The sequence below is a fragment of the Trichechus manatus genome, unplaced genomic scaffold (assembly GCF_000243295.1).
Source record: "Trichechus manatus latirostris isolate Lorelei unplaced genomic scaffold, TriManLat1.0 scaffold00030, whole genome shotgun sequence".
Classification (NCBI taxonomy): domain Eukaryota; kingdom Metazoa; phylum Chordata; class Mammalia; order Sirenia; family Trichechidae; genus Trichechus; species Trichechus manatus.
The window spans coordinates 11,981,093-12,008,447 of NW_004443966.1; the positions used below are offsets into that span (position 1 = coordinate 11,981,093).

At 44.0% G+C, this 27,355-nt stretch overlaps 1 protein-coding gene across 1 annotated transcript in view; it reads left to right on the forward strand.

Annotated features, from left to right (window-relative positions):
- Positions 1-27,355, forward strand: part of MAP2K1 (mitogen-activated protein kinase kinase 1) — a 103,952-nt gene that overhangs the window by 54,301 nt on the left and 22,296 nt on the right. The window contains exons 4-5 of the mRNA XM_004374680.3: positions 10,520-10,597; positions 11,179-11,230. Coding sequence (XP_004374737.1) covers positions 10,520-10,597; positions 11,179-11,230 — 130 coding nt within the window. The remainder of the gene's footprint in view (positions 1-10,519; positions 10,598-11,178; positions 11,231-27,355) is intronic.

Genomic DNA, 27,355 nt, shown 5'->3' on the forward strand with positions numbered 1-27,355 from the left:
GGCGCAGGACCAGGCAGTGTTTCGTTCTGTTGTGCATAGGGTCGCTATGAGTCGGAACCAACTCGATGGCACCTAACAACAACAACATCTTGACACAGTTTTGAGGTACTGTCTAGAAAATTTATTCCTGTTGTTGAGCAGCTGGTTAAGTCCACTCTCCAGTCTCTCTCTTTATAAGGTTCTCACGCTCCTGGCCACCTGTCCTAATCTCCCTGGGGCTAGGTACCCCACAATCAGGGACAGTCTCTGCTCCACCCCCCACCCCGGAGCCTGCAGAATTACTCAAAATGCCCAATCCCCAGGAGGCCTAAGAAACCTAGCTAACCCAACCGTACTTGCCATACAGAAGCCCTCTCCTACAATTCCAACTTGCTGTTACCTTGTCCCTGGCTGCTACCCCCGTGTGGCCCTGAGTCATGTCATGTTATGCCTCCCTCTCTCTGGAAGCTGTGAGTGTATTAAATCTGTTATTTTTCATGACACCCCTGACTCTTCTTTCCTGCCCTACTCCTGCCTTACCATCCCATGATTTGTTAGAACAGCGTGGTTGAACTCCAGGGTACCTGCTTCAGAGGTTAGGATTAGGCCCCAAACTTTGATAGGTGGTTGCCTATTCATTTATTCAGGCCTGCTGGAATCTCTGCCAGCCTCCCCCCATGTAGAATAAGACAGCTTTTTTATTTGTCTTAAATTTAGGTGTTTTCGAGAGCTGAGAACGCATCCTCATTATTCTGAAATCCTTTATTCACGCTGTGGTTTCATAGATGTTGATCATATCCTTGTGCCCCTTATTGTGCCTTTCTGCCCCCAAAGCCTTCCTCTCCAGGAGGAGAAGATGAAAAAGGACACGGCAGGGGTTAGCTTCCCATTCTCTTGGCCCATATCCAGGATCTGGAGGTCAGTTTTTTTCCCATGGATTTGGCTCTCTGGGGATAGTGGAATCCTCCCACACAAGTCCTTGTGATGGTTAAGGTTGTGTGTCAACTTGAGCCATTCCCTTGAGATACATTTCTCTCTCTCTTTGTATACATATATGTATGCTTCACTGGTTTTGCTTCTCTAGAGAACCCAGCCTAAGACAGTCCCCAAAGCAGAAGATATCTCTGAAATTACCCTAAGCAGCCTGAGACTGGAAAATTAGCAGTCAGAAGCTGGGAGGGTAAAAAACTTTTGAAGGCCAAGCAAAGTGTCTGGCACCTATTAAGTGTTGTTATTGTTGTTAGGTGCTGTTGAGTAGGTTCTGACCCATAGTGACTCTATGACAACAGAATGAAACACTGCCCAGTCCTGCACCATCCTCACAGTCATTGCTATGTTTGCACCCATTGTTGTAGCCACTGTGTCAGTCCATCTCACTGAGGGTCTTCCTCATTTTCACTGATCCTCCCTCTACTTTACCAAGCATGAGGTCTTTCTCTAGGGACTGGTCCCTCCTGATAACATGTCCAGAGTACCTGAGATGAAGTCTTGCCATCCTCCCTTCTAAAGAACATTCTGGCTGTACTTCTCCCAAAACAGATTTGTTTGTTCTGCTGGCAGTCCATGGTATATTCAGTGTTCTTCACCAACACCATAATTCAAAGGCATCTATTCTTCTTAGGTCTTCCTTACTCATTGTTCAGCTTTCACATGCATTTGAGGTGAACCATGGCTTGGGTCAGGCGCACCTTAGTTCTCAAAGTGACATCTTTGCTTTTCAACACTTTAAAGAGGTCTTTTGTAGCAGATTTGCCCAATGAACTATGTTGTTTGATTTCTTGACTGCTGCTTCCATGGGCATTGATTATGGATCAAAGTCAAATGAAATCCTTGACAACTTCAGTCTTTTCTCTGTCATGATGTTGCTTATTGGTCCAGTTGTGAGGATTTTTGTTTTCTTTATGTTGAGGTATAATCCATACTGAAGGCTGTGGTCTTTGATTTTCATAAATAAATGCTTCAAGTCCTGTTTACTTTCAGCAAGCAAGATTTGTGTCATCTGCCTATCGCAGGTTGGTAATGAGTCTTCTTCCAATCCTGATGCCATATTCTTCATATAGTCCATCTTCTTGGATTATTTGCTCAGCATACAGATTGAATAAGTATGGTGAAAGGATACAACCCTGACACCTTTCCTGACTTTAAACCATGCAGTATCCCCTTGTTCTGTTCAAACGACTGCCTCTTGGTCTATGTATAGTTTTCTCATGAGCACAATTAAGTGTTCTGCAATTCCCATTCTTTGCAGTGTTATCTGTAAATTGTTATGATCCACACAGTCAAATGAATGCCTTTGCATAGTCAATAAAACACAGGTGAACAACTTTCTGGCATTCTCTGCTTTCAGTCAAGATCCACCGGACATCAGCAACGATATTCCTCATTCCATGTCCTCTCCTGAATCCGGTTTGAATTTCTGACAGTTCCCAGTCAATGTAGTACTGCAACCATTTTTAAATTATCTCCAGCAAAATTTTACTTGTGTGTGATATTAATTATATTGTTCAATAATTTCCACATTCTGTTGGATCACCTTGCTTTGGAATGGGGACAAATAGGGATCTCTTCCAGTTGGTTGGCCAGTTAGCTGTCTTTCACATTTCTTGGCATAGACGAGTGAGTGTTTCCAGCGTTGTATTTTTTTGTTGAAAACATCTGCATTGGTATTCTGTCAGTTCCTGGAGCCTTGTTTTTCACCAATGCCTTCAGTGCATCTTGGACTTCTTCCTTCAATACCATCGGTTCTTGATCATATGTTACCTCCTGAAATGGCTGAACGTCAGCCAGTTCATTTTGGTACAATGACTGTGTTTTCCTTCCATCTTCTTTTGATGCCTCCTGCACTGTTCAGTATTTTCCCTGTAGAATCCAGTATTGCAACTCGAGGCTTGAATTTTTTCTTCAGTTCTTTCAGCTTGAGAAATGCCAAGCATGTTCTTCCCTTTAGATTTTCTAAGTCCAGGTCTTTTAACATGTATTTATAATACTTTACTTTGTCTTCTCGAGCTGCCCTTTGAAATCTTCTGTTCAGTTCTTTTACTTTATCTTATCTTCCATTCACTTTAGCTACTCTGCGTTCAAGAGCAAGTTTCAGCATCTCTTCTGACATCCATTTTGGTCTTTTCTTTCTTTCCTGTCTTTTTAATAACCTTTTGCTTTCTTCATATATGATGCCCTTGATGTCATTCCACAACTCATCTTGTCTTCAGTCATTAGTGCTCAATGCGTCAAATCTGTTTTGAGATGGTCTCTGAATTCAGGTGGGATACACTCAACACAGTATTTTGGCTCTTGTGGCCTTATTTTAATTTTCTTCAGCTTGAACTTGCATATGAGCAGTTAATGGTCTGTACCCCTGGTCTTGTTCTGACTGATGTTATTGAGCTTCTCCATTGTCTTTTTCCACAGACGTAGTCGATTTGATCCCTCTGTATTCCAACCGACCAAGTCCATATGTATGGTTGCCATTTATGTTGTTGATAAAAGGTATTTGCAATGAAGAAGTCATTGGTCTTGCAAAATTCTGTCATACAATCTCTGGCATCGTTTCTATCACCAGGGCCATATTTTCCAGCTACGAATCCTTTGTTTCCAACTTTAGCATTCCAATCACCAGTGATTTATGAATGCATCTTGGTCGCATGTTTGATCAATTTCAGATTGCAGAGGTTGGTAAAAATCTTCAATTTCTTCATCTTTGGCTTTAGTGGTTGGTGCATAAATTTGAATAATAGTCATATTAACTGGTCTTGCTTATAGGCGTATGAATATTATTTCAAAACCACTGACAACCTTGTACTTTAGGATAGATCTTGAAATGTTCTTTTTAACAATGAATGTGACACCATTCCTCTTCAATTTGTCATTCCTGGCATAGTAGGCCATATGATTGTCCAATTCACAATGGTCAATATCAATCCATTTTAGCTCACTAATGCCTAGGGTACTGATGTTTATGCATTTCAATTTTGACGACTTCCAATTTTCCTAGATTCATACTTCGTACATTCCATGTTCCAATTATTAATGGAACTGTTTCTTCTCATTTTGAGTCATGCCACATCAGCACATGAAGGCCCTGAAAGTTTGACTCCGTCCACGTCATTAAGGTTGACTCTACTTTGAGGGGGCAGCTCTTCCCCAGTCACCTTTTGAGTGCCTCCCAACCTGTGGGGCTCATCTTCCAGCACTATATCAGATGGTATTTTGCTGCTATTCATAAGGTTTTCACTGGTCAGTTTTTTTTATTTTAAGTAGATCACCAAGTCCTTCTTCCTAGTGTGTCTTAGTTTGGAAGCTCTGCTGAAACCTGTCCACCACGGGTCCACCACCACTCTTCTGTCAGTTTGTCGTACTGTGGTAGCTTGTGTGTGGCTGTCATGGTGGAAGCTATGCCACTGGTATTTCAAACACCTGCAGGGTCACCTATCAGGTGATATGTGCTAAATGACTGGTGAAGGTGGCCAGGATGTGGGAAGTCATGGTCAGGCCAGGGCTTAGAGGGTGAGTTAGGCATTGGAGCTAGGAATTGGGCCCTCTGTTCCCAGGCATACATAGGCCCAGAGGACAGCCAGACCCTTCTGTTAATGCTAGTGGAGAGGCTCTGAGCTGCCAGGGGGCCTAGCCAGGACCTTGTATAGAAGCAGGGTTGTGGCATGCAGCCCAAGCAGCCATGAGTGCCAGAGTGGCTCTCTGCCCCTTGCTTGGTCCCTGCGCAGGCCCTCCTGCAGGAGAGTTGCTGTACCGGCTCTTCCTGGTTGGACCACTCTCAGAGTGCTGCCTGCCATCTCTCTTTTGGAATTTCCTCTTTGCCTCAGATTCAGCATTTCAAAGATGTTGTCATGCAGAGCTCTGCTTCATCGCACATCCCATCTTCTGAGGGTCTTTCGTCCTCTCTCTATCACAGTCTTTGCATAATGTTCTGTATCATTCACATTTTTGTGCAACATTTTATTATGAAAAACTTCAAACATACAGAAAGTTGAAGGAATTATGCAGTGTACAGCCATGAATTCACCACCTAGATTCTACAGTTTTGCTGTATTTGCTTTACTATATGTTATATATCTATCCATTGTGCAAAGCATTTTTGTAGATACATTTTAAAGTAAATTTGTGCCATGAGCATTGATTGAGCCTCATCTTTGCTCAGCCAGGGGCCGACCTTTCGTAGAAATGAGCTGTGTTTGCACCACCTAGTCTGCATTTTGAGACCCAAGGAGGAAGTGGATGCTCCCTGATCAGAACAGGAATGCTCTTATCTTTGGGGGAAGTCGATTCCTGCTCAGGTGGTAGCTGAGCAACCAGAGAACTGGGGACTCAGGGTTGATGGTTCTCGTGCAGGTGTAAAAATTTTTGAGCTATTATTTTCATAAAGCATTTGCCTCTTCTATAGAAAACCCTCAGAGAAGCACCATTGACTTAGTTAATAACTGGCTTCTAAAAATAAAGCACAATTTCAGCAGCTTTAGTCAGTGAAGGCAAGTCCTTGGTAACAGCGATGCAGAATTAAAGGGTTATAAGGTTAGTCTCAGGCAGTTCTGTGTGATCTTGACTGTGGTTCATGCCCCTTAAATCTTACGCATTTCATTATTCACACTAGCTCAGCTAGAGGTTAAAGGGAAAAGAGCTAAGGTTTCTTCCTTTTTAATCCTTACCAACCCCCAGGGAAAGTGCAGACCTAGGCACTAGTTGCAGTTAGGTGCAGAGACAGCTTCGCTGTGGTTGATTGAGAGGTAATGCTGTTCATTGCTGAAATGGAGGAGGGGGCCTGGGAGCCACAGGGTAGCTTTTCTACTTCATGTGAATCAGATTCTTATAGAATTGCTTTGTTATTTTGTTTGAAGTGTATAGTCTTCCCTAAAGATTAGGCAAAGTTATAGTCAGACAAAGGAGCTGAAACCACATTCAGTTGGAAGCAAAATAGAAGTGGCTTAGGAACTTTCTGCACTGGGGTCCCTCCTTCCATCTGTACAAGTAATTGATTCCTTGGGTGGCACAAATGGTTAAGCGCTCTACTACTAACTGAGGTTTGGCAGTTCGAACCCACCCAGAGGCACCTTGGAAGAACGACCTGAAGATCTGCTTTTAAGAGGTCACAGCCTTAAAAACCCTTTGGAGCACACATGGAATCGACTCAATGGCAACTGGTTTGTTTTTAAAATTTTTCTGTGGAGTCTCTCTGAGTTCCTGGGTAGAGCAAATAGTTAAGTGCTCAGCTGCTAACAGAAAGGTTGGTGGTCCGAGTCTACCCAGAGGTGCTTCAGAAGAAAGCCCTGGTAATCTTCTAGAATAAATCATCCACTGAAAACCCTATGGAGCATAGCTCTACTGTGATACACATGGGATCACCATGAGTCAGAATGGACTCCAAAGCAATTGTTTTGTTTATTGTTCTGTTTATGGCATCTCCTTAGGATCCTGCTGATTTGCATATGGTTACCTGGGCTGTGGTGTTGTCCTGATTTGCCCACAAAGGGCCTGTGGCATTATGAACGCAGCCAAGATAATAGGATCGATTGCCAGAGCCTTAGATTAGGTTAGCAGCCTGGTAAGGGCTCTTGGAAAATCAGTGTATTTATAAACCAAACCACACCTGTTGGCCATCGAGTCAATTCTGACTCATAGTGACCCTATAAGACAGTGTAGAACTGCCCCATAGGGTTTCCAAGCAACGGCTGGTGGATTTGAACTGCCAACCTTTTGGTTAGCAGCCGTAGCTTTTAACCACTGTGCCACCAGGGCTTCAGTGTATTCATGAACCAAAAAAATAAAAAAAAAAAAACCTGTTACCGTCGAGTTGGTTCCGACTCGTAGTAACCTTATAGGATGGAGCAGAAGTGACCCATAGCGTTTCCAAGGAGTGACTGGTGGATTTGAACTGCTGCTGACCTTTTGGTTCACAGCCCAACACTTAATCACTGCGCTTCCAGGGCTAGTGTGTTTATAGGGGAGTTCTATTTGGTTCTAGCTTTATGACTCCACACTGATATCTGTTTGGGGATTATCTATGGCTCATTTGAAATTTTAGGTTGAATTTTGGAATCTTCCACTGTGCTCCTGGGCTGACTGACCCAGCATCAGGTAGTTTGTGCTAGGAAGTGTATTGAGATCAGAAGACAGATATATTCAGGGATGTTAGTGTGCTGGGATGAGACTGCCCTGTACTGGAGAATCCCTATCTGCCCCACTTCTCTTTTTTATTAGCATCAATGATCCAGAGTTGATTGTAACAGAAAACCGATTGGTCCAAACCATCCTTTATATAAACAGAATTTAAAAAAATTTAGTTGTACAATATAGATAACATGAAAGTTGCCATCTTAACCATTTTTAAGTGTACTATTCAGTGACATTTAATTATATTCACCATGTTGTGCAACCATCACCACTATGTATTTCCTAAACATTTTCATCACCCTAAGCATAGAATGCTGTCATGGATTGAATTGTGTCCCCCAAAACTATGTGTATCAACTTGGCTAGGTAATGATTCCTATTATTGTATGATTGTCTGCCATTTTGTCATCTGATGTGATTTCCCTATTTGTTGTAAATCCTATCACTATGATGTTAATGAGATGGATTAGTTATGTTGAAGAGATCTATAAGATTAGATAGTATCTTAAGCCAATCTCTTTTGAGATATAAAAGAAACAAGTGAGCAGGGAGACAGGGGAACCTCATACCACCAAGAAAGCAGCATCGGGAGCAGAGAGCGTCCTTTGGACCCAGGGTTCCTATGCAGAGGAGTTCCTAAGCCAGGGGAAGATTGATGACAAGGAGCATCCTCCAGAGCTGACAAAGAAAGCCTTCCCCTGGAGCTGGCACCCTGAATTTGAACTTCTAACCTACTAGACTGTGAGAGAATAAATTTCTGTATGTTAAAGCCATCCACTTGTGGTATTTCTGTTAACAGCAGCCCTAGATGACTAACACAAATGTTATCGTTGATCATCTGTTTTTAGCATTGTTTCAGGTAACGTTTCCTGGGAGGTATGTATCCTTGACTGAGTTTTGCTTATTTTCTCACCTCCTCTAGATAGAAAGCAGTTTTATATCTCCCAAACATTGCTTTTGCACAAAATAGGTGCTTTGTAAGCATCTGTTCATTGGTTTATAGATCAATTCTCCACTTTCATAAATGAGTTTAGTAGTTATAAAAAGATGAAACACTTACTCGTTATGAAAAAATTTTAAGCAATAGATAAATACAAAGAAGAAACTGCCATACAATAAAAACCCCTGATAATCTTACCCCCATGGAGGTGACCATGGTTAACATTTTTGATGTTCAGATCCTATGTGAGTATACATACACTTACTTATTTTTATAAAAGTGGGATTGTGCTTTGCTTGTTTTTTGTTCGTCGTTTTGTATTGTTCTATAACTCTACATTTGCTGGTTTCATCCTAGAGGCTGGGCGATTTTGGAGGCAGGATGTCTGTGGGGACTTCTTTCTGCCTTTCCAGGTCTTGCCAACCTCTAAGGCCCAGCTTCCGAGTTAGATTGCCACATTGTGAGCCCTTTTCTTAGCCGCTTTGTCCAGAAATCCAGTCCTCTTCTGAGCACCTATAGCCTTGTCTCTTCCCTTCATTCAGCTTTTTGTTCCCTGCCTTGCTTCAGAGGAGGATTTACGGTACCTCATCTCTGCATGAATGTATCTTGTCTCCCTAGCCAGAGTGTGTGTTCTTTCTGTAAGTTACAGCTTTTCCATGTCTCGTCCCTTATACATCCTATGCCTTACACATGGGCGCTTGATAAATGTTAGATGATGATAACTGCTCCGTGTAGACAGGACCCTTTCAGTTTGCCTTTGTAGGAATTATCTCTACTTCTGAGGGTAATTTATGTAATTGCAGGTGATAATTGGCTGTGCCCGAAGCCATAGAGACATGAACACATATTTGCCTTGATACATCGGGGTCATCTGAGAGAATCATGTCTTCAAGATCTTGAGTTAAAATGTAGAATCTGACTTCACACTACACCTACATTCTCTATTGTACACTCCTGCTCTGCTTCTGCCCTGCGAACAGCTCTCACTGTCTCCCCATTATTCTGCTCGCTGGTCTCCCCGCCTCGAGAATCTTGCCTCCTTCTCTCAGCTGCTGTGGTTCTGATCTTTAAACACCCAGGTTGGATTTCTTTACTTCTGCCTCCATGAAGTTAAATTCTCGTTTCTGGGTGGAGCTCCATGGTCTGGCCACAGCTGGCCACTGCCAGCTTCTCCTTCACTGCACGTCTTCGCACACACGCAGTGAAATGAACTACATGTCGTCCCAGGAGGACTCGGCAACTTGATGCTTCTCACCTTTTGATCTTAACCGAAATACACCGTTCTTTTCTCACCTTGTTCCTCCCCCTTTACAGGTATGGTTGTTGTTAGCTGTCATCGAGTCAATTCTGACTCATGGCAACCCCATGCGTGCAGAATAGAACTGCTCCATAGGGTTTTCAAGGCTGTGACCTTTCAGAAGCAGATCGCCAGGCCTGTCTTCCGCGATACGTCTGGGTTTGAACTGCCAGCCTGTTGGAAATCATTTCATCTTTAAATCATTAAATGTGTAAAGTTCAGCTCAAATACCATCTTCTAAGTGAAGTCCATATTATTTTTTCCCTTCTTCTGCCTGTGTACAGCACTTTTCTTATATATTTCTTCTGTTTTATTATATTTTATTGAGAGTTACATATTTCTTCTACTAGTTTGTAAATTTATTGAGGGCAAGACCTAGGTCTCCCTTTCATTATCTCTATCCCTCATAGAACCTCGCATAGCCTATGGCACATTGTAGGACTTGTGGGATAAACTTTTCCTTTTTATGACGTTTTTCTTTGGATTTTGTTAATTTTGATTTGTTAATACCAAATGCAAGTTCTGTCTTATATGATGATGATGTTAATGGTTAACATTTATTGAGCACTTACTATGTACTAGACATTGTTCTAAGTGCTTTATTATGTATATTAACTTGTTTATTAGTTATAATTATTATCATCCTCATTTTATGAGTTGAGTAACTTGGTAAAGGTCATCAAGACAGCAGGTGGCAAAGGGAGGATTAGCATTTAGAGTCTGGCCCCCGAGCATGCATTCCTAATCACTGCATCATGTTGGTGTTAGGTGCTGTCCAGTCGATTCTGAGTCATAGCGACCCTAGAGGACAGAGTACAACTGCCCCAGAGGGTTTCCAAGGAGTGGCTAGTGGATTTGAACTGCCGACCCTTTGGTTAGCAGCCAAGCTCTTAACCACTGTACCACCAGGGCTCCATTATGTTGTCAGTTCACTGCAAATCCAGCTCTTTTTGTGACCACTGAATTCATCATTTGCTTAATGACTGTTCATGGAATTTGAGTTACCAGTTATTTGAAACTTTCCAAAGTGTTTTGCATTCCCGACATACTTGCAAACCAAAAGGTGCTTACCCCTAATCCAGGAGGATTTGCCATGCCTGTGAAATTCCCTTTCCTCATAAAATTTAACCCTTGAAAGGAGTTCAGTACACTGTCACTAAGTGGGTTCTTCTTCTTATTCTCAGGATGGGGGTTCCTTGGATCAAGTGCTGAAGAAAGCCGGAAGAATTCCTGAACAAATTTTAGGAAAAGTTAGCATTGCTGTAAGTAAATGGTGAAGTTTTTCTTCCAAGTTCCCTCACTGATAAGTCCATGAGTTGGTTGGAAATGGACAAGGGAGGAAGGGAGAAAGTCAGTGAGGGGAAAGTTTATAAGAAAAGTAGGATTTTCTCACTAGAATTTTCTCTATCTAGATGAAATTTAGCCTCTCTCTCTCCCTTTTGTAGAAGTAGAAAAATGATTTTCTCTATAGTAAAATCTGTGTCCAAGAGCATTCCATTTGTGGCACTAGAAAGCTTTTTAGATCGCAGATTTAGAAAAAATGAAGATTCAAGCAAAGTGGTTTTTTTTTTTAAGTTATTTAGACTTGCAATGATTAATTTTACTTAAAAGTGATACTCTATACACCATTTTATAGAGTGGTTGCTTGATATGACAGGTTAAAAATGAAACAAAAGAAAGAATAAGAAATAAGAATAAAAAATAATAAGAATAAATAAAGAATAAGGAGGGCAATTTTGTGATGTTAGGTGAACTATTTTGTGGATCCGTTTAAAATAGACTGAGTCTTTTCTAAACACAGTTATTCTAACTTCCCATTTTTTTATGTTTCCTTTCCTCTTAGGTAATAAAGGGACTGACTTACCTGAGGGAGAAGCATAAGATTATGCACAGAGGTAAGAAATCACTTGACAGCTGTTAGTTTTGAATTTTAGTTGCTATCCAAAAGTTATCATAGCCTCTTTTTTTTTGTGGGGGGTGGATCTAAAAGCCTTTTAAAAAGTGTTTTTAATTCTTTATTACAAGTTTTTGACTATTTGAGTTAATAGCTGGAGCTGCAAATCCTAACCTCTCTTTGGTTTGTAGCACATCTGTTACCTGAGGCCATGACAGGCCTATCCCCCAATGTCTGTCCACTAGACTAGGTTATGCGTCAGCCCACGGGGATGCCCAACCTGACTGGTATGAGTTTGGCTATAAAAGGAACTCTGGCCTCTTACTGAAGGTGCACAATGCATTCACCACATGGCCATACCAGTTTTTGGTATTTATCCAGGATAAATGAAAACATATGTCCACACAGACTTGTACACAAATGTTTAAAGCAGCTGTATTTTTTAATAGGAACAAGCAAAATAGGCAAAGAGATGAACATACAATGGAGTACTATTCAGCAATCAAAACGAACAGCCTACTGATACACACAACTTTGATGAGTCTCAAAAACATTTATGCTGAGTGAAACAAGCCAGACACAAAACGGTACAGACTGATCCCATTTATATTAAATTATAGAGAAAACAACAACTAATCTATAAAATAGGTCAGTAGTTGCCTGAGGGCCTAGAAGGAGGTTAAATTCAAAGGGCATGAGGGAACTTTCTGAGGTGATGGAAAGGCTCTATCTTGATTCTGGTGGTAGATACATGGGTATATACATGCATCAAAGCACTAACTGTACACTAAAGGGGCTGTATCTTATTGTATATAAATTATACCGCAATCAAGTTAATTTAAAAAAAAAAGATGAAGAAGCCAGAAGAAAGAGAAATGGAAAACCCAGTGCTGTTGACTGTGGGACTCCAGCTGTAGTGGTGCTAACAGTGAGAGCTGTAGGGAGGGAGGGCTCAGGAAGAGTTGAATGGACCGACCAGCTTACCAGCTGCCATCGTTCCATCCATGAGCGACGTGAGCACTGAGGTTAGCCAGCTTTGCCAAGACTGACTCATGGTTCATTTCCAACATTCTCACCCTCCCGCCTAGTGTTCTTTCTGTTAGTACAGCTTCTTCCAAACACTGATCTTTCAGGTCTCCAGTTAGAGCTCACCTATTGGGACAGTGTTTGCAAATATTAGAGTGCATAAATGTTAAAGAGCAGTTATGATTCAGCAAGTCTGGGTAGGGTCGGGCCCAGGAATCTGAAAACTTTAAGATGGGCGCTGGTTTTTAAATAAGCACTGATTCTGACGCTGTGCTTCATAGCCACACTTTAAGAAACATTGCATTGGAGAGAGAGCGACTAGCTCTGTAGGCTGTCTAGAGAGAGAAAGAGGAATGGCAGCTCCTCCCCAATGGGCTGCTGTGGGAAGACAAGAGATAGACAATGAAGCATGAAGAGGGATGTCGTAAAAATGTTCCTTCTCACTCCAGGGAAGAATTCTCAAAATATTGATAGGTTTCTGTTTGAGGCAGACTTGTATGTTGGAATTTGCACAGGCAGCTTACAGCTTGTGCACATGACTCCGTTCTGTGCATCAATTTGTTCCAATCTGGGCCATCAAACTGCATTGCTGAGGATTAGAGATTATTCAGACAAGAGGAAGAAAAAAGGCAAACAGAGCCGATGCTTAAAAAGTAAAACTAGACTTACACAATATGATGAATATAATTAATGTCACTGAATGGTACATGTAAAAATGGCAAATATTTTGTATTTATATGTATACACACACACACACACACATACACATGCACATACACACATATATATAATCACAATTAAAAAAACTGACTGACCATACCAAGTGATGTGAAGCAACTGGAACTCTCATACGCTGCTGGTAGGAATGTGAAATCAAGAAATCAAATGACATATTGTATTGGGCAAATCTGCTGCAAAAGACCTTAAATGTTGAAAAGCAAAGATGTCACTTTGAGGACTGAGGTGCGCCTGACCCAAGCCATGGTATTTTCAGTTGCCTCATATGCATGTGAAAGCTGGACATTGAGTAAGGAAGACTGAAGAAGAATTGATGCCTTTGAATTATGTTGTTGGCAAAGAATATTGAATATACCATGGACTTCCAAAAGAATGAACAAATCTGTCTTGGAAGAAGTACAGTCAGAGTGCTCCTTGGAAGTGAGGATGACAAGACTTCATTTCACATACTTTGGACGTTATTAGGAGGGACCAGTCCCTGGAGAAGGACATCATACTTGGTGAAGTAGAGTCAGTGAAAATGAGGAAGACCCTCAATGAGACGGATTGACACAGTGGCTGCAACGATGGTAGGGATGGCACAGGACTGGGCAGTGTTTCATTCTGTTGTATATAGGGTTGCTCTGAGTCAGAACCAACTTGACGGCATCTAACAACACTAACCACTTTGGAAAACGGTTTGGTAATTTATTTTAAAATTAAACCGTACAACCCATCAATCCCATTTGTATTTGCCTAGGAGAAATGAAAGCATTTATTCACACAAAGACTTGTACGCAAATGTTTATAGCAGCTTATTCATAATAGCTGAAAATTAGAAACACCAGTAATGTTCATTTGCAGGCGACTGGGTAGACACATTTCAATATATTTAAACAATGGAATACAACTCAGCAGTAAAAGCAAACTACCGATACATATTACGACTTGGACAAATCTCAGAATCATTATGCTGAGTGAAAGAAGCCAGGTACAAGAGAATGCATACTGTATGATTCCACTTACGTGAAATTTTAGAGCAGGCAAATTAATCCACAGTAACATAAAGTAGATCAACAGTTGCCTAAAGGTCTGGGGAGGAATTAGCTTCAAAGGGGTGTGAGGAAACTTTTTTGAATAAGAGAAATGTTAAATCTTGGTGGTGGTGAAGTCACAGGCATTTACATGTTTCAGAATGCATCAGACTATACACTTGAAATACAAAATGAAAGCCTTCTGCCTTCTAACTGCACTGGCTGCCATTTTGTCCTCTTTCTGCTGACATTGAACCAATTGTCAGTAGGGGGCAGTGGTATGGGCTGAGGGGAGGAGCCATTTTCCAGCAGTTTATGGCCCTCATCTGTGGCTTTTTAAGACCTCTGAGTTGAAAACCTTATGGAGCATGGTTCTACTCTGACACACATGTGGTTGCTATGAGTTGGAATTGACTTGATGGCAACTGGTTACTGGTTGGAGTTCTGTGTTAGAATTTTAGTGTGTTAATTTCCAGGAAATCAGAGTCTCTGAAAGTAGAGGAAGAATTAATATTTCTTAATCATGGGGCTATATTCTAGGGTTGCAACTGACCTATGTAACCTGATTTATCCATTAGAGAGACCCATGAGGTCAGTGTTGGTGGAGTAAAGCCATCCCATCTGTAAAATGGAGTTCTTATGCCCACTCATAGGTCGTTGTGGAGATGAATGCAGTTGCATATGGAAAGCAGCTGGCAAAGTGTTTTGCATATGAAGGCCCTACCTAGCAAATGCTAATTCCCTTCCCTATTCCTTTGTATAACTTGTGAGGAAACAGACCCAGAGAGCTGTAATTCCCTCTGTGTGCTCCACCTCAGTGTGCTCTCACCTTTGCCTTTCCTGAGAATACTTCCTGCCCTGCCTCCCAGTACCACCCTACCGAATGCTGTGCGTGTGAGAACTAAGTCTGCTCATCCTTATAAGAACAGCATTGAGGGTTAGGGATCAGCCAGTTCAAGTTCAAATCCTAACTCCCCCGCATACAGTGTGTATGAACTCTCTGAGTTAGTTTATTTACCTGTAAAATGGGGATACTAATAGTACTTATTTCAGAAAGTTGTGAGAATTAGTCTTTCTCACAAAGTCATTAACAAATGTTAGCTAATAGAAATAATGTTAATATTTAGCTTGGACATCTCTTCTTCCTAGAAGCTTTCCCATCAACTGAGCCCTTCCCAGAATGGGTTAAGTGCCCTGCCTCTGTGTTCATTCCTTTGGCACATCATGATTTATTATTGTTACTTATGGAGGGCCTGGTATGCACCAGGTGCTGTGTCATGCACTTTATGTACCTTATCTCATTTACGGCTCACAACGACCTTGTGAAGTAGGAACATTTTTCTCATTTTACAGATGTAGAAACCAAAGCTGAGGAAGTTTATATGTCTGTCTCCCACTAGCCTGTGCATTTCTTCAAATCAGACAACATGTCTAATTCACCTTTATATCTCCAGTCCCTCGCATAATAGCAGAAAATAGCTCCTCCATAAAGGTTTGTTAAATGAGGGTATGTGCCATAAAACACCGAGTCAACAGTGAGACTGAGCCTGGAACCCACGTCTCCTAACTCTGAACACGGTGATGGGCAGTCCCAGGGAGTCCTTCATTTTTCTCTACCATGGGCCTCCTATGTGCCAACTTTGTGTTTATCGATGGACAGCTCTAATTTTCTCTTCCAAACGACTCATGGCGACCCTGTAGGAAAGAGGAGAACTGCCCCATAGGGTTTCCAAGCAGCGGCTGGTGGATTTAAACTGATGACGTTTTGGTTAGCAGCCAAGCTCTTAACCACTGCACCACCAGGGCTCCAAAGGGAGGAAGGTTTCAGCTCATTCCTGGAATAACCAGCTTGCTTTTCCTTTCTGCCTGCTGCTGCCCCCACCTTCCCAGGACTCTCTTTTCTGGCTTCACCTGTTGTTGCTCTTTGGCATGAAGAGCTGCATGGTGAGCCAGGCGGGTCTCTGGACAGGCGTATTTGGTGGAGAGTTCACCACTTGCCCAGCCAAGAAAGGGAAGTCCAGCGGAAGGATTTCTGCCTCAAGAGGCAGTACATGTGTGGGCTGGCCTGGCCCGGCTGCTCAGCGTTTCAGATTCCTGCCGTTTGTGGGTTTTCTCCAGAAGTCCTGAGAGAATTCACTGGAAGACCTGGACCGTGGAATGGTGCTCTTGCACAGCTTGATTCCCAAACAAGAAGCACAGTGAGGGGGCGAGTCCTGGAAGCCTGAGTCAGGCTGAGATGAGGGAGAGTGAGGACTCTCTCTGCATCTGTCTTTAGCCTTCCTCACTGCCAGTAAGTTCTTCTCCTGGTCTACATATGATATTTCCTGAGGAAATTTAAACTCCATTTCTTCTCATTCTACCCTTGAAAAAAAAACTGGGAAGCGTAAAGAGGCTTTTTCTCTGTCTTAAATTTTTTAATTTATTCTTATTTGTTGCTAGTAATTTGCTGGAGATAGCTTAGTGATTACTTCAATTAGCTTTTGCCACATAACAAACCACCCCAAAACTTAGTAGTTTAAAACAACAAGAGTTTATTATTTTTTTTAGTCTGTGCGTTGGCTGGGCCTCTCCATCCGTGTGGTTTCTCATTCACAGGGAGGCTAACGCCCTGGCTTCTCATGGTGGCCTTAGGGTTCCCAGTAGTAAGAGGAGGCAAACCTCAATGTTCAAGCACCTTTTAATTCTCTGCACACGTCAGGTTTGCTAATATCCTATTGGCTAAAGCAAGTCACATGGTCAAGCCAAGATGCTAACAGAGAGATGAGACCACCTCTTGTTGGGAGTAGCTAGAAAGTATGATCGCCGGTTTTGTTTTGTTTTTCACTCTGTCACAGTGATGAAAAGTTAGAGTTTGAATCCTGACTGTGCTACTTACTGTGTAACGTTGGGCAGATTACATAACTACTCTGAACCTCAAGAAAATGGAGAAAACAGAACCTATCTAAAGGGTTGTGAGGATTAATTGAAGTAATGCATACAAAGCACTTAGAATAGCGCCTGCCACGTAATAGGCACTTAATTATTTTTATTCCTGCTTAGCGGGTGAATTAGTATAAGTTGTTATGGTTGCCCGCAACAGAAAACCACCTGGCTTGGTTTAAGCTTCCCAAAACTCACTCATTAGAGGGATCCTGGGGAAGCTCAGAAAATCCTTTGAAGAGCTGAGCCCACAAACCTTGGTAGGGCAGGAATCAAGGGCCTCTCTGGGGATCTTGGCTGGGAGGCTGGGTGATTCAAGCAGAAGAGCAGCTGCCCCGAGTCCACTACTACCAGAGTGTTGCTGCCAGTGGGCCGGCTGGCCCTTCTTAGCCTTTCTGGGGGGTGGCTGTGGCTCAGTCACCTCCCAGTAGGCCTAGGGTCAGTGCCTCTGAGCATCTCCTCCTACAGCATTCATGCAGGTCTTGGGGGACACCATCCTCTGCTGTTGAGGTCCAGGGGTTGGAGGAGATCAGCACCTATTATATTAATTTGATGCAAACATTTCATTTTAGGAATATGTTGGTAATATAAAGCTGAGCATGTTGTTGCTGTGTGCATTGAGTCGATTCTGACTGATAACTACCCTATATGATGGTAGAAATGCATCATAGGGTTTCCTAGGCTGTAATCTTCATGGGAGCAGATCACCAGGTCTTTTCTCACACAGAGTGGCTGGGAGATTTGAACTGCCAACCTTTTGGTTAGCAGCCAAGTGCTTAACCATTGCACAACCAGGGCTCCTTAAAGCTAGGCATACCTGCACTTAAAAATCACTCTTTAAGTGAGAGGAAATACAGTAAGGTATTTGGGGAGACAACAGCTGTTTTTCAGGTACTGTTTAGGTATTGTTTTTCCAAATGGGTAGTGTCCTCTTGAAAGTTTTTCATTTATCTTCCCTCAGCTGTGTGAGTGTGTCCTGTTCCTAGTGAGGTATGCAGCCTTGGGTGCATATGTGACTAAAAAAACCAAACCGTTGCTGTCAAGTTGAGTCCGCCTCTTAGCGACCCTATAGGACAGAGCAGAACTGCCCAATAGGTTTTCTAAGGAGCGGCTGGTGGATTCGAACTGCCTATCTTTTGGTTAGCAGCCGTAGCTCTTAACCACTGCACCACCAGAACTCCCATGTGTGACTAGGTCCCCCATATTTCTAATGTGTCCGTGCAGGATGGGAACTTAGACATAAGTGCATTCTCACCCTCATTTCTGAAGTGATTTGTGTTTGCCACCATGGAGCGGGACTTTTTGGGTAGGACAAGTACAGCTAATATTCCTGATGTTTGAGGCTCTGGGCAGCTATTCATTCTGAATTTTACCCACTGGGTTGGTCCACTGTGATCTGTTCCAGTATTGGTCCAGAACATGGTATTCTGTTTCCTCTGGGTGTTCAAAGGGAAGAGCAGTCTGCACAGCTCAGCCTGGTGTATGCAGCTGTGGGCTGTTGATCAAGGGTGAGTGTTGCATCTGGGGCCCCTCAAGGAGTGTCAGTTTTTTGTGAACCTCTGGGTGACGTTCTGGTGGATAGTCACAGGAAGGTACAGGCCTGTGCCCCTACAGGGTTATTCATGACCCTCTCCTCACACACTCTTCCCCCAACCCGGAAAAATAATTTATATTTGTAAGAAGTAACTCGTATTTGTTGAATACCTACCAAGTGCAACCTACTGGGTAAAGCAGCATGGAGGGCGTAAAGATGGCTCAGAAATGAATGGTGTCCTCCATGAGCTTAGACTCCAACAAGGAAAAGAGACAGAGCTGTAAACGACTCTGTATGTGCTTGGTGAAACACAGCCAGTGTCATTGTTTTGGCATGCATCGCTACCCTGCCACTTTGAGGACTAAGGTGTGCCTGACCCAAGCCATGGTATTTTCAGTCACGTCATACACCTGCGAAAGCTGGACAGTGAATAAGGAAGACTGAAGAAGAATCGATGCATTTAAATTATGGTGTTGGTGAAGAATATTGAATATACTATGGATTGCCAGAAGAATGAACAAATCTGTCTTGGAGGAAGTATACCTAGGATGCTCCTTAGACATGTTATGAGGAGGTACCAGTCCCTGGAGAAGGACATTATGCGTAGTAAAGTAGAAAAAGAGGAAAACCCTCAACGAGATGGATTGACACAGTGGCTGCAACAATGGCCTCAAACATAGCAACAATTGTGGGGATCGTGCAGGACTGGGCAGTGTTTCGTTCTGTCGTACACGGGGTCGCTACGAGTCAGAGCTGACGCGACAGCACCTAACAACAAAGCTACGCTGCCAACTTTCAAATAGAATCTGATGCGGCCTAATTATTAGTCGAGACTCTTTGGTTGTGTAAGAAAGCCAACTCAAGATTACTTAATCAGGAGGGGGTGTACTGGCTTGGGTCACCAGGAGGTCCCAGGCAGGCGTGGATCTGGGGTTGAAACGACAGTCTCGGGACTCTGGTCACCTCTGGGCTTTGCTCATCCTTGTGTGGGCTTCCTTTCTGTTCAGATTCTCTTTACTGGGGGCGTCTGTTCTTTAGTGCTTCCAGTCCTAGAGAAAGAGCCCCGTCTGCTCTCCCCAGCGTCTAAATCAGTACTTGGAACACTGATTGGCACTGCTTGGAGCGCCTGCCCACTGCTGGACTCATCACTGTGCCCAGGGGACCAGAGTACTTTGGGTGGCCACCCTGGGTCATGTGCCCACCCCCATGGTAGGGAAGATAGGGCTTCTGGATTGACACTGTAGCAGAAACGCTTGCTCTTTAGCTAGGAGCATATCCCAAAGGAAAGAGAGGGATTTCATTACTAGAAGGAGCGGAAAAGGGATGGATACTGGACAAGCAAAAAAATTTAAAAAAAATTTTTTTTCACTACAGATACTATTAAACATCGGGTCAGGAAGATAAAAACTGTTCACACGGGGTCAGAACAATAATCAAGCTATTAATGCAAGTGTGGGCAAACTGGTCCTCAGGCCAAATCCAGCTAGCTGCCTGTTTTTGTATGGCCTACAGGCTAAGAATGGTTTTACAAAAGTTTGTGACATTCAAAGTCCAGTGTGCATGAATGAAGTTTTTTACTGGAACGCAGCCATGTTCATTTGTTTAACTATTGTCTATGCTTTTGCCCCATAAGGGCAAGAGTTGAGTAGTTACTTGTGAAAAAGACTGCATGGTCCTCAAAGCCTAAAATGTTTACTCTCTGGCCCCTTACAGAAAAAGTTCATTGATGCCCTGAGGTAAGGGGAAGAAGAAGAATCCGTTGGCTGAGGAAAATTTAGGATTTAAGCACACAACTCAGCTTTTAGTTGGTCACCTTTAAGTTCTTGAGGAAAACATGACAGATGACAAAGCTAGGAGGGAGGATTTTTTCCTGACTCTGAAGCTCCTAAGGGAGTTAGCCATAAAGGTTTCCATTTAGTCGTTCCACTTACTGTGGCAGCAGCCTCTGGAGGGACAGGGTCCTCGACAACATCAGGGTTTCAGCCTCCAAATTCCTCCTCGCGCTTCAATCATATCAGAGTCTAGGCTTGCTTTTGGCACCCAAAAGGCAAGGCCTGAAGCTACCTGAGTTTTGTTTTTTGTTTTGTGGTTGTTTTACAAGCTGTTTGTAGCTGACTCATATGCGAATGAGTTTGAATGGCGTCTTCTGCAGCCCTCGCCTGCCAGTGCTTTTCTGGAGTCCTGCCAGGCTTTCTGAGCAGGAAGTCAGGGCGCCTGCTCCTCCCCTGCCCTGCCTCCCCAGGCCCGAGGCTGAACAGGGTTCTGGCCTGAGCACAGTCCCCATCTCCGTATGGGGCGTGGGGAAGGGGGAGTGTGCTCTACCCCTCAGATCATAAAAGGTCCACCATGGTGTCCATGAGGCAGGGCCTGGTTGCATCTCTGCTTCCTTTGCCCACCAGTCTCGTTCCCCAGCTGTGTGGGCGACAGCTGGAAGGGACAGTGAATTTGCAGGGAGAAGGGATTCTTTTTGACTCTGTCGAGACTGTCCTACCTTGTGATGGAAAGACACAGGGGGTGGCTACTTAGTAGCTGGAATCTGGTATATTGGTCTCTTGGTTAGAAATATGAGTCACATTCTCTCTGGAGTTGTCTCACCTGCTGGATCCACAGCAGTGGACATGACTCCAGGTGAGCTGTCTCTAAGCTCCACAAGAGAGGCAGGCAGGATGTTGGGGCAAGGGTGCTTCTTTGGATCCCTTTAGGGAAGATTCTGGAAGTGGTGGTGTTTGAGCTGGGCTCAAAGCATAGGAAGCATAGGAAGAAAGTGTACATGTGATGTCAGGGAAAGGAACTCCAGAGAGGGAACACACAACTCTTGGCACAGAGGCAGGAGAGCACAGACGTGTCCTTAGAGGGGGTAGCAAGTAGTTGGGGTTGTCTCAGATAGAGGGTGCTGATGGCGAGTGGTGGGAATTAAAGCAGGGAAGATAAGCTGTGGTGGTGGAGAAGAGTCTTCCGTGCCCTGCTCAGGAGCTGGACTTCAGCATGGGCAGCAGGGAGGTGGGGTGGGCAGAGCTGTCCTTTAAGGAAGGGGCTCTGACTGCTGAGGCTAATTGAGCTGGAGAGGGGAGAAAGCAATGAGGAGGCTGTTGCTGTGGTCCAGGTAAGAGATACTGTGGGTCTAAGATGCTAACAGAGTGAAGAGAGAGGAGGGGACAGATGGGGGAGAGGTGGTCAGGGTTTATTCTAGGCAGTCCCTGGAAGGCAAGGTGGGCCTCCCCAGAGAGCAAAGAGCAGGCACTGGTATGGGAAGGTGGCCCTTTCCAAGGTGGTTGTGATGGGAGGAGCCCTCGTCTGTGCCCTGAGGAAGGGCCCAGTACCCCGGGCTGAGAGATGATCCAGGAGAGCTGGGTCCCGCTACTTCTCAGATCACAAAGCCTCATTTCTAGGGAAACCTGGGGCTGGGACTGCCACTATTCTTAGTTACGGATGACTTCCTGTGGAGGCTCTCAGGCTCCAGGAGAGCTGGCTTGATTTGGAAGCCTGGTGACCGAAGAAGGGCAGATTTTATCAGCCACTACCCAGGCAAGGTGGAACCCAGCTTACAGTGCCTGACACCAGGGAGTGACAGTGCAGGCTCTGAATGGTGCAGCTCAGCTTGTGGGTGGGAGCCAGCATGCGACCGGAGGGCACCAAATTAATTAGAAACAAGAGTGATGGGATTTTCTTTTTAATATGGAAACAGTGTTTCAAAGTTTATCCTTGGAGATAAGGGCTTAGTGCCCTGTGAAGCACAGTGCAGTGCTGCTATTAGGTGGTGGGGGCTGCACTGAACCCCCAGAAAGCTGCTGCCCACCAGGCAGCCTCAGAGCCGTACATCTTCTCCCTTTAGCATCCTGACTACAGACTGATGGAAGTTTCCCTCCCGCTCAGGTGTTGGTCCCTGAGGGATCCTGGCAGAGTTGCTCATCATCTCTGAGCCTCACCCTGTCATGGCGTTTAGGGGTAATCTCACTTGCCTTCTCTATCTCCTGGGACTGTCCTCAGGAGCAGATGAAACACTTAGACCAAGTATTGTATTAACAGCATCAAAGTTGTGGCATTTAAAAGCCCCACTGAACATACAATGCCAGGGCTCCTGAGAAGCAGAAGATAGCCCCTGCCCTCCTAAAGCTTCTAGTTCTAGTTGGAGAAGCAAGGCTATACCTTAAAAGTCAGCTAAAGTTATATGAGTGAGTTGACATGAGGTGTGGAATTTGCCTTAAAATATCAACCCCCAACCCCCCAAAAGCTAGGGATTATAGATGAAACCAGATTGGCAACAAGTGGGTAATTGTTGATGCCAGGTGATGGGTACACGTTGAGTTGCTCTAGTCTCTACTTTTGTGTTTGGAAATATTCAGAAAAAATATAACTAAAAGAAGGCGGCATATGCTACTAACATGACAGGTGACATCCATGGTCAGAGCCCCAAGGCTCCAAGGAGAGGAAGCCTGTGGGCGGACAACGGTCGGGAGGCTTTAGCTAGGAGGAAGCGGAAGCTGGGCTTTTGTCTCAGTGGGGACTCTTGGTTGCAAGTAGTGGAAACCAACTTGAGCCAGCATAAACAGAACAGAGTTCCTTTCAAAGACCTGGAGGGCCTCAGGGAACCCAGGGGCCAGATGTAGCCAGGGCTCAGGGAGGGATGGGACAGGGACAGGAAGGCCATTGGGATGTGGGGCTGTCTCTCTCCATGTGGGCATCCCGTGTGCTCCGCAGCCTGGCTTTCTCTGCTTGTCTGTCCAGGGGACAGGAGAAGACAGCCACCTCTCAGCTCCCAGTTACATAAGCTGCAGATGAAACCTGACCCTCTTAGCCTGAGCCCCTGAGTATCCCAGCAAAGCTTACATAGTACAAATAGTTGGTGGGGCTGTAGGTGAAGGGAGGTAATTAAGGGGATACTTTTGAGTTAGACAGCCCTCTCCCTGCCGCTCCCCCCATAAAACCCAAAACAAACAAAAAGACTTGAAGGATGATAGGACACATGAACAGAGAAGACATGTGATTAGAGCTTGGCATGAGCAAACAGACAGCAACAGCAGGGAGTGTCAGGGAACAGCATAGATTCTCTTGGGACTAATGGGGGTACCTGGGTGGAGCAAACGATCTACACTCATCTACTAACCTAAAGGTTGGTGGTTCAAACCTACCCAGCAGCACCTCAGAACAAAGGCCTGGTGATCTGCTTTTGTAAAGATTAACCCAAAACCAAACCAAACCCATTGCTGTTGAGTTGATTCCAACTCATAGCGATCCTATAGGACAAAGTCGAACTACCCCATAGGGTTTCCAAGGCTGTAATCTTTACATCTTTCAAACCACTGACCTTTCAGTTAGCAGCTGAGTGCTTAACCAGTGAGACTGGGGCTCCTTACCCAGCACTATAAAACCAGAAAAACCTAACCTGTTGCCATCGAGTCTCTTCACACAGCCTATACTGCCTACGTAATAATGTAATTTTTGGTGCCAGTGGATGGTAAGAATCACTGGGTATTAGGATTCTTGGTTGTTACTGATAGTCCCAACTTGAACTAGCGAAACAATAAAGAGGACTTTCTTTTCTTTCTTTTTTGGCTCAACTAGCCAGACCCCAAGAAGGCTATGAAATGTAGCTGACCTGAGGGATAATTGTGTCCAGGGATTTTAATGCCATTAGCTCTTCTACTTCAATTAAAATGTGTTTATAAAAGATGCTGTTATCTTTCTCCTCCCGATAGTTTCTGTTTCGATGTTAGCTTTATTCTCACAGGCCAGCTGTCTTGGCCCAACCTGGTCAGGGGCCTGCCTTGTGGCCAGGGCACAGGGTTCTCTGATTCTCAGTCTCCAGCTGAACCAGTTGGTTGGAGTAACTATGTCTCTCTGAGTGAGAGAGAGAGAGAGTGAGTGAGTGTGTGTGTGTGTGTGTGTGTGTGTGTACACTAAACGGTGAATAACCATTACATCTGGCTTTTAGGGGGCCTGTCTGAAGCTAAGCTAGGAGTGATCGATGAGTGGCCTCCTGACCTCCTTTCCAGACTTCCTGGCAAATCATGCTGAGCTGTGATCCAGGCACAAATAGTGATACCTTACTTTGGTGGAGCCTAAACCAAACCCATTGTTGTCGAGTCAATTCTGACTCATAGGGACCCTATAGGACAGAGTAGAACTGCTAGGTCACCATAAATACAGTTATGTTGCTGGAAGGCTCTTCCATTCTCCATTTAAAAGGTCCCTTGGTGGTGCAAAGGGTTTGTGCTGGACTGCTCACCTAAAGGTTGGTGGAAGAAAGGCCTGGTGATCTATTTCTATAAAGATACATGCAAGAAAACCCTATGGAGCAATTATACTCTGTAACACATGGGGTCGCCGTGAGCTAAGATCCACTTGATGGCCATGGATTTGGTTGGCTTTCTCGGTTTAAAAATGAACAGCTGTCTTGCCTGTCTGGCCGTCTTCACCTTTCCCTTTTTCCATTACCTTTTTTTATTTGTTTTCCTTTCCTTCTGCTGAGCAAAATTAGCCTGCAACAGGTCAAAGCAGATTTTTAGCTAATTCCCCTTTCTTGAATGGCATGTGAAAAGTATCCACTTTAACCACGTTGTTTTCCTGTCTGTGGGTGGTTGATTGGTTTTGTGATAAATTGCATACCTGCTTGTCTTCTGGAGTAACCCAGGTAGTCTGGAGGTGGGAACATACAGCTTTAAGGCAGATTCTTTTCATGGAAAGTTTACTTTGTGACCTTGGGCACAGAGCCTCATTTCTATGTCTGTAAAATGGGTCTGCACCTGTAAGTATACCCAACGCAAACCAAACTCACTGCCTTCGAGTCAGTTCCAACTCATAGTGACCCTATAAGACAGAGTAGAACTGCCCCATAGGATTTCCAAGGAGTGGTTGGTGGATTCGAACTGCCAGTCTTTTGGTTAGCAGCCAAGGTCTTAACCGTGGCGCCACCAGGGCTCCATCTGTAAGTATAGCCACATATTATTATTACTAAGTCATTAGAAATGAGCGATCAGGGAATACGAGGTTTTCCCTTTCCTGCCCCTTCTCCCCTTCCCTTTCCTTCCTTCTTCCCTCCCCCTCTTCCTTCCTTCTTGCTCTCTTACACTCTTGGGATCTCTCAGTTTTCTTGTTGTTATCCTTTTTAAAAGTATAGTCCCTATATCCAGAGCACCTATACCTGTTGTGACATCTTATTTTAAAAACATAGAACATCTCTTGGAATAGTGTGTGCAAATGAGAACCAAATCCTGTACTCTTAGTAAATTCTGTACAATTCATGCTTAACTGTCAGGGCTTTTGTGCCTTTTGGGATGGGGGATGAGCCAGGGAGTTGGTAGAGAGGGGGTGCAAGAGGGTAGAGAATGGAAGCATTTCAAAACTAATGAATCTTAGGAGGGAAGAAAAAAATATAAGATGCAGTTGCTGGACTTGGCTGCAAACATCTTCAAAGTGAAAGGAATAAAAATGGCTGCCTCGTTAGGACCTGGCACACGAGCTCCAGAGGCCTCCCCTTTGAACTCAGTTGTTAAGCAGAAGGAGTTGGGAAACGCAGCCGTTAGTTCCTGCTGTCAGCATGTTTTCCCGAAGTTGTCAAGGGGGATAATGGGTTGGAGCCGAGAAGGAAACATCACGCTCACTTGCTCACCCGGGGCGGAGAATTATTTTCTCATACACTCTGGAATTCAAGGATTTCAGCCCACCCCAAGTCAGTTCCTGTTCCCAGATATAAAGCTTGTTCTACATTTGAAATGTGAGTAAGCCTTCCCCCAACTGTAGCTTTAGTAAAATGGCTTTTCTGAACTTCTGGAGAATGTACAACTCAATATGGTGTGCCGATAGCCTTGCTGTCTGGGGTCAGGCTGTCTAGGCTTTGGAGCGAGTACTAAATCAGAATCCCTGAGTTCTAACCTTAGCCTCTACCCTAGCTCACTGTGTGACCTTGATGGGCAATGCACCCTCTCTGGGCCTCAGTTTTCCACATCTGTATACAGGGGTTTAGGAGTTCCTGGGTGACTGGAAACCCTGGTGGTGTAGTGGTTAAGTGCTACGGCTGCTAACCAAAAGGTCGAATCCACCAGGCACTCCTTGGAAACTTTATGGGGCAGTTCTACTCTGTCCTATAGGGTCGCTCTGAGTCGGAATCGAATCGACGGCAATGGGTTTGGTTTTTTGGTTTGGGTGATGCAGATAGTTAAGTGCTAGGCTGCTAACCCAAAAGTTGGCCGTTTGAACCCACTTAGAGGTGCCTCAGAAGAAAGTCCTGGTGATCTGCTTTCGAAAGATCACAGCCGTGAAAACAGCCATGTGATGCATTCTACTCTGCATCACACCGATTGTCATGAGTTGTAATTGACTCAATGGCAACTGGTTTGGTTTTGGTTTATACAGGAGTTTCTAATGCTTATTTCTATAGTTACCATTATACTATAGAAATAGTTGGAAACAAAGAAGAAAGATTGGTAGTTGGAAAATACAGCCTTGGTAATAGAAACGATGCTGGAGATAGCATGATAGAATTTTGCAAGAGAAACAGCTTCTTCATAGCAAATACCATTTTTCACCAACATAAACAGCAGCTGTACACATGGACCTTGCCAGATGGAACACACAGGAATCAAATCAACTACATCTGTGGAAAGAGACCATGGAAAAGCCCAATATCATCAATCAGGACAAGGCCAGGAGCGGACTGCGGAACAGACCATCAATTGCTGGTTTGCAAGTTCAAGTTGAAACTGAAGAAAATTAGAACAAGTCAACAAGAGCTAAAGTACCACCTTGAGTATATCCCACCTGAATTTAGAGACCATCTCAAGAATAGATCTGATGCGTTGAACCCTAATGACTGAAGACCAGACGAGTTGTGGAATGACATCAAGGACATCATACATGAAGAAAGCAAGAGGTCATTAAAAAGACAGGAAAGAAAGAA